Below are 13075 nucleotides of genomic sequence, written 5' to 3'. Positions count from 1 at the left end.
GTTTGCTCGGAGGGTCGTTTTAAACGCTCCGAAGGCTTCAGGGAAGCCTCCGGATGGTCCCTGAAGCCTCTGGAGGGCCTCCGGGGGGGCGGGGGAGGCTCTTTTCGCCCTCCCCAGGCTCCTATAAAGCCTCTGGAGCCTGGGGAGGATGAAAAAAGCATGTAAAAATGAGGGGGTCGCGCCTGTTGTGCGCGCATGCACACGGCGGGTCACGCATTGCATTATGGGTGCGGCACATCTGCACACGACCCCCCTGCGCTCCCCCCACTTGTGGCACGCGAGCCAAAAAAGGTTCGCCATCGCTGATATAGGCTATAATTCCCAAAGGAAATGTAACTAAACTGATGGGAAACACTATCAAGGAGACGACGTCTAGTTGTTCAGGCACTTAGTTAATTATCTATTATGTCAGGGGAACTTGGTTTAAAGGTTTATGCTAGCTACAGATTTAGAAGAAAATACTTTTTTTAACAAGGGAAATAGCTTTCAGTATTGTCTTAATCTAACTACCCTCCTTCTGTGCTTTTCTACTGGTATGCATCTTGTAAGATACCGAAGTCCATCTCTGGAGCACTGATATAACCCTATGGTCTATTAAAACAGCTGGTTTGTAAAATTCCACCTCTCCATTTATTATGAAAGGAAGGCTGGTACATTTACCTGGTTTTTTAAGGTCAGTTGAACAGGAATATGTAGAACATCATTTATTATTTCCCCGTTATCATGCACATAGAAGACAATTATGCAAGCCATAGGAGCCCAAGAATTTTCTGGAATTAAACGTAATTTTGTGATCTTCTTTTTCCCTGCATCCACAATTTGACCTCTGGACATCACCTATGAGTTAAAATAAAATTACCACACCTAAAACATATGAAAACCTTATAAAATAATGTGAATAGGCACCTAATGGTTTCTAATCCAAACATCACTTTTAAAAAAGAAATATATACAAGGTTACTCTGTCTGGGAAAGGACAGGATCAGATATAATATTTAATTTGAAATTAAAGCTTTCATTGGTTAATAATGTCAACTCTGATATAAACTTGAGTTTATGAAACTTTTTCTCAAACTATACAAAATTATAGTCCAAAATGTTTCTTTAATCAGTGATACAAGTTTAGTTTAAGGAAGTATCTTTAATCAGAGATACAAGGGAGTATTAAATATTTTATTTTTTTTAAAAAAAAGTTTTAATGTATAGTTTTTATATATTAGAACTATATTTTCCACCTAATCAGATCAACTTCTGATTGTAAAGAACTGTATGTTTAACAATGGATCATTCTATTCCTAGCTGTAAGTACTGCATTAATCTATTTACCAATTCTTTAAATTATATTAAAAGGTTATAAAATGTATCTACTAGTCGATTACATTCAGGTATTAACAATGAAGGCCTAAGCAGAATTGTTGAGAAGTAAAAAGCATAAATATGCAATCTAAGTTTCAGGATCTAAAACTGATCTGAAACAATCATATTTTTTCCAAAGAAAATAACTATACTTTCACAAAATGTATTTTGTATGTATTTGTTAACTATGTCAGATGAATTAATCTAAGTCTTTAACTGCAGCATAATTACTATTATTTGACTACTCTTTGGCAAGATGGGCTTCAAATGAATGAATGAATGAATGAAAGAACGAATGAATGAATAAATAAATAAAAATCATCCCTAGTTGAATGATAATATGTAAAAAATTGAACAATCAATATTTTATTTTAAAGTTCCCTTTTTTAACATTAGTTACAAAAATTCTTTATTTTTAATTCTTTATTTAATTATTGCTATTTTTACATTGGATATTGACAGGTAATCAATTTTGTAAAGATTTCTAGACTATTCTACTCTTTCAAACACATCCTCTGTATGCCAATTTCTCAATTCCCAATCTCCCTAAAAGTATTTGTGCGAGTAAACCGATGATCATTATATCAACAATCCAAATAACAACACAGGTTGCAGCTATAATTCTTTACTTAATTTTTCTGCTCTTTTGAGAAAAAGTAGACATTCAGCTCTTCTACTTTAGCCTTTCCTTGTTGTTCTAAGGCAATGGCGGCGAAGTGATGTTCTAAGGCAGTGTTTTAAGGCAGTGTTCTAAGATATTCTAAGGCAACGCAGAAGAGGAGCTTCTCAGGGGACACGTGCGCACCGGAAAATGAACTTCCGGTTTCTAGCGCGCACATATGTGCCAGCCAGCTAGTCTTCTGGTTTCTCGTGTGCATGCGCTTGCGACAATCAGGGTGCCAGCGTACATGTTCACACTGGAACATGGAAGACCAGCTCTTAGTTTTCAACATTGCCGCATGCATGAAGGCCAGCTGATCGTCACGTGTGCATGCACACCAGAAACCCAGAAGAGAACGGGTGATGCCGCACATGCCAGGCGACATGGCTCCATTAGGTTCGCCATCATGGTTCTAAGGTAACTGAAGTCTAATGATGTGGTTCAATTATTAGAGGGCACAAGGGCAGCTGAAAATCAGTCCCTTCGAAGAACAGCTTAGCGCTTTTTTGCCTTTGTTTACCTATTTATTCCTTTGCCCCATTTTTCTCCTCGACTATACCTTATCTACACACCAAGCAAAAAAGAACATGGTCCTCAGCTAAGGAAGGATACGCTCTGAAATATTTTGCAAAAATAAAAAATAATTAGGATCTACCATATAGTTGATCTCATTCAATGGTATGCTGCTCTGAACACTGAGTTCCAAAGGTATCCCAACCTAGGAGAAATAAAGAGGCCCTGAGTGAAAACACCAATCATAATGTAACAAGAGTTGTCTACTTTAAAAACTATTGATAGAAGCAATTACTTTTAAATCCTTGCTTGTTTTTCTAATCTGAAGGTAAGACAAACTGGGTGAGTAGAACACATCGTGTATCTTTATGGAAGTCTGACTCTCCAGAAATTCAGCCTATTAAAAAAAAGAAAGAAAGAAAGGCAAAAAAAGGAGATGGATTTCGCTAACAGCATACCTAGAGTACAAGCCTTTGCCCTGTTCAAATTATATGTAGTCCTCGACTTACGACCACAATTGAGCTCAAAATTTCTGTTGTTCAGTGAGACATTTGTTAAGAGAGTTTTGCTCCATTTTATGACCTTTCTTGCCACAGTTGTTAAGTGAACCAGCACAGTTAAGTTAGTAACACGGTTAAGTGAATCTGGTTTCCCCACTGACTTTGCTTGTCAGAAGGTCGCAAAAGGTGATTGCAACAGCCGTTAAGTGCAAAAAATGGTTATAAGTCACTTTTTTCGGTGCTGTTGTAACTTTGAATGGTCACTAAATGGACTTGTAAATTGAGGTAGTCTTTAATGCAGTTTAGATTACAAATGAGCCATAGCAAACCATGGCACTCCCCTCCCCACATATTTGCCTCATCAACTTTGGGAAAGTCCAAACCCAAACCACAATTCTTAAAGAGTTTTTATCTAACGGGAAACGGGTTTCGTAACAACAGCAATAGAAAAAACTTTCCTTCTTTCTTTCTTATATTCCATTGCAATTATTACAAAACATACATATCTGATAAGTAGCAAGATACATTTGAGGAAGAAGACAGGCATTAAACAAGTTTCCATATTGAAATTATTTTCACTGGCCAGTTAAAGTTTTCCTTTAGACAAAATGACAGGAAAGGAATATACCTTAATACGCAAAACTCTTGTATTAGCTTCAACTGGAAGCTCAATCTGAATAATCCCATCTTCTGGAACAGGATAATTTAGCTCATAATCTGTGTTGTTTGTCTGTAATTCATTTTCATACTCATGTATGTGATAAGAATTTTTTGACTGTGTGACCATGATTGTGACATTATTCTTTTGTTCAACAGACGTTAGTGGATGATTATCAGTTCTTCTTACTTTCAGCTGAAAACAAATTAAAATTTAGTTACAAAATTCTTTAAAACAATAATAACTGTTATATACAGCATTTATCTGAAATGGTAATACTACTTTGGCAGCAGAGAACAATTGGTGTACCCGGTGTCTTCAATGTTGCTCTAACTTCCTACCTTGAGTTGTGGAAAATAAAGGCAGGATATAAATCTAATAATTATCAAAATAAAGAAATATTTATGGGCAACCTTGGATATGTGGATATCTAATAAAAATACTAAATATACTAAATATATTATAGCCCACAGTATACATATAGACTCCAAGTGAACGTGTCTGATCGGGATGTAGATTTTTGGCCTTTAGTTTTGATTTGGAATTGAAGATTTTGAGAAACAAAATGGATGCCTTAAGACTTGTAGCTTTTTAAGAACGTAATTCCATCTTTCTGATCCATCATTCATTCAGTCAATTTCTGAAATGATACTGAAAGAAGCAAACAGTTACACAACACTACTCACCATAGCAATGAAGTTCAGAGAAGGCTTCAAATATCTTGGATACTCAAAAAAGTCTAATGCATAATCATGTAGCTGTGAAAATACTGTAGCAGTTGCATTTTGGGAGATTCCTATGATAACAATCAGAGGTTTTTTTAAAAATGATAGACACAGATTTATTTGTTTTTAATTGAAGTAAAATAATTTGCACTTATTATTCTAAGTGACAACACTCTATGATTAGATTCATACAACATACTAAGACAAAAAAACAAGTCACTTAATGTCTTAGTGTAATATCCTAAGCTTTGTGTTTTGTAGATAGTTTATAGTTTTGCATAGTAGTAGATGGTATGTCTTTATCTCAGTTTCCAGAACCTTTTAAATTATGAAATTTAGCTTCAAATGACCAGTTTTAGGTGATGGAGTTTCACTTTTATTTGTTGAGTAAAATAGGTAGAATAAGCTTTTGCAAAGCCCATCAAATGTCCTTCTCCAACAAATAACAAAAAGACCCTGTCTATAGCAATAAGCTATGGTACCTGCATTTGAACCACCATGCCTCCAAATATCAATTGCTAAGAAATATGAATGTGATTTAGTGACTGTACTCATTGTATGCTTGTGGAATTATGACTGTCCACTGTAAAAAGATACAGCTGGATTAAATAGACCTTTGATTTGATCTCTTCCAATGTTCTATAAAAGCCACATTAAACCACATACCTGTAAGAGATTCTGTAACAACAGCTATAATTTCTATAGGTCCTGGGTGCAATATATCCTCATCTCTGACAGCTATATATTTTATCTCTGGACTCTCCAGTGTAAAATTCAAAGAACCATTAATCTGAGATCAGGAAAAAAAATATTGATTAATCCTATGTTATATTGGAAGCAATATAACCAGAAATAATATTAAGATATAATATTTTTGTTACTGCACTTCACTGTGAAATCAAAGCAATAAAATACCATGCCAACATCTGAATCCGAGTCTCAGTAGAAGAGAATACATGTAGCTCAGGGCTGAACTGTGGAGTCCTTGATACTGGTAACAAAATGTCCGCAAGCAAACAACCAAGCTCAGAGACCACCAAGTACTTCACAGAATCTTAACCTGGGTACATTTTAGGTTGAAATGCATTCTAAGCACTATTAAAAAGGTAAAGGTTCCCCTGCATATGCGTGCTAGTTGTTTCCGGCTCTCCTTTTTATGTATTATAAAGATGAGGTATCCCAAAGCTATGGATGGATGGAGATAAATAAATAGATAGACAGACAGGCAGGCAGGCAGGCAGGCAGATCTGATTCTCTCATTAGTCAAAACATTTACAAGATCTGTTCTTGACCATAGAATATAAAAATGTTTTAAAATGGTCTAAAATGTAATGATATATTACATTTTATTTTTAATACTTTTTCCATACACAAATTTATATGAACTGAGATATATCTGCACCACAATGTATCTAACTGCTAGTCTTCCTCGCTAAAACTAAGTGGAAAAAGGCAAAAAAAAAAAAAGACCCAGAGATCTATTAAACACTACATTCCTCTTTTGGCTTAGCTACAGTTTTACAAGATATTTGTGGAAAGAATAGCCACGATAGCTGAAATGTTATAAACCTGATACAAAATTAAAATTAGGGGATTATTTTCAGTGATGAATTTAACTTGGAAGAAAATACTTCAATTTTTCCCAGTCATAATATTTTGTTGTAGTTAATCTCCACATTTACTACAGACATTACTCTTGGGGGGGGGGGGGGAGAATAATCTCCTTTTAACACTTGTTTTAAGAGGGCTCAAGTGGGTAAGAAATCTTCGAGATTTTGAACTGGCTTGCTTAACCCATGGCAGTAATGGCTAGGCACTTGGTTTAGCAAGTACAATTTAAATCTTGTTTTAAAAGTACTCAGATTTCACAAGGCAAATAAATATAAAATATCATATTTCTAAAATTGATAAAGAAAAGAGAATCCTAATCCTTCATATAAGCTTTTTCCTGCCAATAAGCTGTCGCATAGGGCCTATGACCCAACTTCATTCCAAAACTCTTGACATGCCACCGCATCTAGATATATGTCAATTTTGAGACAAAAATGCAAGAAATAGTAAACAATGCAAAAAGCTTTGTAAAAGTTGTTCTGATAAGGGTTTAAAATGGTAGCATGAGGCAGAGAAAGAAATCTATTCTGGATCAGAAAACAGCAAGGAAAATAGAAAGACCACAGGAGAAATAACTAGAATATGTTGAGTGAGGGTGGGCCATGATGCACAATTTTCCTGAAACGTAAGTATATTGTCAAGAACGGAGCATGGCTCACCTCCATTTTTTTAATTATCTTTGTGTTCTGTGTCCGAAACAATGAGAAGAACTCAATAGTGACCGTTCCTTTCATTGGTTTTCCATATACGTACCTGAAATGAATACCCAAAGCACCACAAAAAAGTATCAGTTGGAAATTGTTAGTTTCAATAGACATATGATAAACCATCGTGTACTTATTAACCTGGACAGTTTATTTTGCAAACAGTGATTTAGTTTTTTTCTCTCTCATCTGTTTCCATCTGAACATCTCTTCAACTAGCATCCAATCACAACTTTTTATCACCGTCTTTTCAATCAATGCAGTCTTTGCCTATATATTTGTTTTGCAATTTGATTATCACGCTTTCCTTTCCATATGACCAAACAGCTTCATTTTTAAACTATGCCCTTTCATTTTTTTAACTATGACCTCTCACAGCAGTCAGTTTTTATTTTTTTTCCTATCATACCCAAATCTGTACAGGAGGACGTACATCTGTTTTCACTTATTTTGACAAACATTAATCCCTCAAAATAGACCACATATTACCAAACAACATAGTACCTTGCTGCTAGCATTTGAACTTAAAAGATGCACGGCTTGAAATACCTGCTCTAATTTTTCGCCATTGATGGTTAACTTACAATCATTCACTCTATTTTCCTAACAGACATCACATGGGGCTAGGATACCTGAGGGACCGCCTCTGCCCAATTACATCTGCCTTTCCCATTAGGTCCAGCAAAAGATGTATGTTGCAGGTGCTATCTGCAAAAGGGATTCATCTGGAGGAATCCAGAAGACCGGCCTTTTCTGTAAAGCCACCTGCCATGTGGAACATTGTTCCCCCTGAGGTAAGACTGACTCCCATCCATGACATCCTTCCGGAATTCCCTTAAAACACAGCTCTGACAGCAGATCTGGGGGTTTCAAGGCGGAGGTTTAATGAGATTGCTGCATTATTTTTAACGTAAATTTTCTCCACTGTCTTGTTATTAATATTGTTGATGATTTTTAACTTAGTTGTTTCAATATTTTGAGGTTATAATTGTTTTCATTGTAAGCAACCTAGAGCGACTTTACTATGAGATGAATAGCTATATAAATGTGATAGTTAAATGAAACATTTTTTTTCACTGCACATTCCTACATACCTATTAAGCAGATAATAATCACCAAGCAGCCACCATTCTCATCATTCTTGCTTCTCAATCACATCTTCTGTAACTCACTCATCTTGCCTTAGCCATCCATTCATATTGTCTATCAGAATAATATTCTCCCCTTGGAGACATTCATTCAGAGAATTACATCATTTTTTCACAAAAAAACCTTAATGTCTGGCTTTTCTAACATTCGATTCACTGAATAATAATATGAAACCATCATCAACATATGGATTCCTATTTTCATATGTAGTAAAAAACTGAAACATAGTAATTTCTGATATACACATACTTTTCATTCATTGTTAAACCCATACCTTCCCTTCCCGAATTCATCAATTTCACTCCATGCGATCAGTTCATTTCCATTCAGATTACCTGTATTACATTATTCCCTTTCTTCTTCCTCTTAGTTTCACAAATATAGAACGATTTTTAATTAATTGGTTCATTAATTCCCTTTAACATTTATTCCTATTACAGTACAACCACAATCATCTATATAAGTTGCAGTTGTAAAATACAGAAGGCATAAACTAGGTTATCATACCTGTGTCATAGGTGATTCTCTCTTTTCATAATCTGAATAATACTCATCAGGCAATGCCATTGTGCACAAGTCAGAATCTTTATAAGATACTGTGTCAGCCAGTATATTATTGCCCATATTCCATTAAGAAAGAGTTTATTTGTTTGTTTGTTTATTTCACAGAGATCATGCAACCTTACTGATATTCCAATTTAATTTAAATAAACCATCAGCATGTGTGTGTGTGTGTGTGTGTGTGTGTGTGTGTGTATAAGTATTGTGTCACAGCTATAAAGGAGGAGAGCCTGTGGCTTAGTGGCTAACACATCTGCCTAATATGTAATACAGCCCAGGTTCAAATCCCAGTAAGGGTATGGCTACCTGATGAGAGCTAAATAGCTTGAAATAGATCTATACTAGTCTCTCTTTATTTATTTATCAGCACAAATACAATACACATACATACATACATACTGAAACTTAAGATATAGCTCTCAATGCCATAATATTTACTTTTTACTTACTTTGCTGTGATAGTGCCATTCAACCTACTTTGCATAGAATAATACGTAGGTGTTGTTAAAGAAACTTCAAACTTTGGTGCCACTGAAAAAACCCAAAAGCATCAATTACACTTGATCTTAGCCAAAAGGCTGAGAAGCGCTAACAATTAAAGTTACCTAATGGAGAAACTGAAGCAACTAAAAGATTAAGCTTGAGTGCTCTTCTACTGTATATTTTTAATTCAAGGAAGACCTCACTGAATGAATGGATAGACCTCAGAATGATTTTTGGTTTGGCAAGCTGTAAAGGATAAATTTAACATTACAAACAACTGGATACTCAAAGCTAGATCTGACCTTGCTCATACTAGAAGCTCATCATGATTACTTAAGTCCCACCCAGTGATTTCACTTTGTTTAAGAATTACTATCAGGATTCAAGTTATTAAACTTTATGCTAAACAGTCTTGCAATCGGAGTATTATAATTTCCATGTTTTTTTTAAATGGTAAGTAATATTTTTGATTTCAGTTTTGTGGAAGAATCATTGCCTTCCTAAATGTAAAATTTATTCACCTTCTGCCTTAAAAAAATTTATAAGCACCTATTTTTAAAGAGCAGAGGGTTATCACTTACCATATTCCATTACTGCAAATGATTGATAATAGGATTGATCCTATGGAAACACAAGCAAAAATAGAAGTTATATAATAGAAAAGCATGGCAAAGCCACACAGAGCAACGAGTCCAAACGGAGCTTCAGAAGGTAAACTGACCAGCATGAACCAAGTTGCTTCCTGCAAAGGCTCATGTGCCTTTGCTCCTCCTTTATGTCCTATGGGAGGGGCCAATCACCCCCAAGTCTTACTTCCAAGTCGTCCCTTCTGTCTTAACTGTTCTTGTCTTCTGGCAGCTCTGCGCATGTGTGCACTGGGAACAAGGGGAGCCTGTTCCTCTGCCTTGCTGCTGTCCGACTCTGGAGGCTCTGGAGGCAGCACATAACTCCCAGATGGCCCTGGCCCCCTCTCTACATCCGACGCAGAACCCTCATCCAAGCATTCCCCAGACTCCAGGACTGGCCCATGTTCCTCCCCACCCTCCTCCCTGTCTGACTCTGCTGCCAGCTCCGCCAGCTGTTGGAGGACCACAACAACCTTGTTCAAATTTATCTTAACCATTTAAGAATAAATGCATGCTGAGATATATATATATATATTTAAATGAAACTTTTTTCATGATATTCTCATTTTCAATAGTCAAGAACCAAGTTCCTTAAATTTACTATCCAATGAATCATTCAGACTATTAAAATGTGAAAGGCATACCATCATTTATTAAATCAGAAACAGGTAGTCAGTGACCACGAATCAACTTTTGGAGTCCTTGGAGCTTAATCTAAGTGTAATCTAGCCCCACCCACTATACAACCTTTACTCCTCCTTAAAGCTGTCATCAAAAGGTTGCCCACTTCTACCTTAAATACAAAGATGTCTTAATTATACTCACATTTACTTGAACCTCTATAGACCAATCACCCAAGAGAGGATATTTGGATAATTTGAACTGCTTAGCAATCTTGCCCATTTTTCCATTCTGTGTCAACCACTGCTGAATCAAATTTCGCTGAGGATCCTTACAAAAATATATGTTAATTCAGAAGTGCAATATATGACTGCTAAAATAGGATCATGGAAACAAAGTATGCTTCAGCAGAAAATATTCACCTAGAAAACTTCACCATCAATTGCACTATCAAAAAGGTTGCAGATGTTAAGATTAGAAGTTCCTGTGGCAACAGGAGTCAATTTTCTGAAATGCTTTCACTTTATCATTATATCACAATGAATTTCATCATTTGTTACAGACCCTCAATACAATTGTTTGTTTTTGGCAGACTTCATTCCTGCAGAAAAATCTCAGTTGTTACCAAGCTCTCATGTCTTACTTAGCTATGGTTTGTTTAACCACAACTGACTGAAACCAATAACTACATTATGGCTTGCTGTACACTGCATATTAAGCCATTGAGGCACATTTTCTGGTGATAAAGTATTTTCTACACATGAATATATCTAATAAAATGTCAATAATTTTAGAATTATTCTTTTATGTTACCCAGAGTCATTCTGTTTGAATTGCGTGGCCATGTAAATGCTTTAAATAAATATAACACTTTCCAAGAATCTCTAGCTCATCATTCCCTTACTATAGCTCTTTTCTAAAGAGCAATAAATTTTACCCTGAATTTACATCAATTGTGTTCTAAAACATAAATTTAGTTTGGAAGAACATGTAATTTGGACCATTGTGGGAACATCTATACCCGTGATGGCAAACCTATGGCCATCACCACACAGAGCCATCCCTCCAGGCACGCAAGCCGTCGCCTGTTGCTCTTCCAGCGTGCCAGTTGGTCTTCACAATTGAGAAAACTGGATGAGCAGCCACCAGGTGTGCATGTGCGCGCTGGATGGCTGCTCTTCCAGTTTCTGGCATGCCCGTGCTCCCGTTTCGGCACTTGGTGACAAAAAGATTTGCCAATACTGATCTATACTCTGTACAAATACATATTCATTTAGGGTGTCTTTTACAAGAAATCACCTTCCTTCTGCTGTACCTTGATGTGAAGGCACAAGAGTAATTTTCACATATTCCACATGAAATCCCTTCTTTGCCCAATAATTTTAAATCTATGCTTACCTGAATGTATATATTTACAGGAGTATTATATGGCTTGAGGTCAGAAAGCAGAGTAACAACCCGTATTTTCACATCTTGTCCTGGTTTATACATTGGCTTGTCAGTCTGGATGAAGACTGAAAAACTTTTGCTTGCAAATGGCAGTGATGTGCGATTAGAAAACATCAGTTTTTCTTTGGAATATCCATTCAATAATAACTCATAATGGGCATCAGAACTGCCCAATGGGAGCTGAGGAAGAAAACTCATTTCATTACCATTACCATTGCTGCTGTTGCATTTATTTGATTTCTTTTTAATCCCAGATTTATTCTTATTTTTAAATAATGGCAATCCTACCTAATGCTCCTTCCTCTCCTATTTTTCCCACAATAACAACCTTGGAATGTAGGTTGGGCTGAGAGAGTGACTGGCCAAAATCATCCAGCGGGCTTTCAAGCCTAGGGAGGTACTAGAACTCACAGTCTCCTGGTTCCTAAGCCAGGCATCTTAACCATTAGGCAGAACTGGTTCTAGTCATTCTTACATGTCCTTAGAGACATGGGGAAACAGATGACTGGAAGTCAAAATGCATAAAGATCATATACATTAACATTATGGTTCTAAAAGCACTGCCTAGTTGTCCTGGCATCAGAACCAAGAGGCATTTTCTTCTGAAGGGCAGAAAGAAATGAAATCACTCTCTATTAATTTCTTATTTACCTTCCAATCAACCTCAAGTCCCGCTTGTCTGCTCTGCTTTTGAAGTACATTTCCCTCTTGTGTTTTCCTTCATTTTCCCTCATTTTGCAAAACCAAAGAGTTAGAATTGATTTGAAGTTTGAATATCATTTCTTGGGAATTGAACATATCCAAATTTTCTTAACTAGCTGCTCAGTGCTTTACTGCCACTATCGCTAATTTTCACAACCTTCCCCATTCCCCCAAATAATTGAGTCTAGCTAACATATAGCATTCCTCTTACAAGAAGTGCCCGAGGAAAGGCATTATAATTCACAAAAGCTTACGCAATAATAAAGTTATTAGTCTTTAAGGCAGGGATGTCAATTCTAATAGTTATGAGAGTTGTAGGAGGACTTGTTCATTACCCCAAGGACCACAATATTGGAGTCATTTCACACGTTGATAGAATGTTCTAGAGCAGGCCTGTCAAATTGGTGGCCCACAGGCCAGATACGGCCCGTGTGGGCCGCACCCCCCAGCTCCGCAAAGACAAAAAACATCCCAATATGGCCTGATATATATGATACAGCCCATTTTCTGGCAAAAAACACTAACTGGATTTAGACTTACGACCATATGATTCACTTAACAATCATGTGATTTGCTTAACTACTGTGGTGACTTGCTTAAAAGACTGTTGTAAAAGCTTTCATAACATTAAGCCTACTCATATACTGACTCAAATTATGACCTTAATGACCTACAACCAAAATTTATCTCAGTCCCTTTTAATTGTCCTTGTCCTCCCAGTTGTTTTTTTTATCAAGTTTTCAAGCATCTCCTTTC

General features: G+C 36.3%; 1 protein-coding gene across 2 annotated transcripts in view; it reads right to left on the bottom strand.

Moving 5' to 3' along the window:
* CD109 (CD109 molecule) overlaps positions 1-13075 on the bottom strand; it is a 74351-nt gene that overhangs the window by 50387 nt on the left and 10889 nt on the right. Inside the window, exons 4-14 of one of the 2 annotated variants that reach the window (XM_081940347.1) lie at positions 11567-11797; positions 10373-10498; positions 9503-9542; positions 8888-8969; positions 6684-6777; positions 5080-5203; positions 4375-4484; positions 3659-3883; positions 2826-2927; positions 2673-2735; positions 661-837 (exon numbers count right to left, since the gene is read on the bottom strand). In XM_081940347.1, the coding sequence (XP_081796473.1) occupies positions 661-837; positions 2673-2735; positions 2826-2927; positions 3659-3883; positions 4375-4484; positions 5080-5203; positions 6684-6777; positions 8888-8969; positions 9503-9542; positions 10373-10498; positions 11567-11797 (1374 nt within the window). Of the gene's footprint in view, positions 1-660; positions 838-2672; positions 2736-2825; positions 2928-3658; positions 3884-4374; positions 4485-5079; positions 5204-6683; positions 6778-8887; positions 8970-9502; positions 9543-10191; positions 10267-10372; positions 10499-11566; positions 11798-13075 lie in introns of those variants that run through there. The other variant, XM_081940348.1, reaches the window with a different exon arrangement.

The sequence above is a fragment of the Natrix helvetica genome (genome assembly GCF_964273705.1).
Source record: "Natrix helvetica genome assembly, chromosome: 2".
NCBI lineage: Eukaryota > Metazoa > Chordata > Lepidosauria > Squamata > Natricidae > Natrix > Natrix helvetica.
The sequence above is the reverse complement of the archived record's forward strand: the minus strand, read 5'-3'. Positions and strand labels throughout refer to the sequence as shown.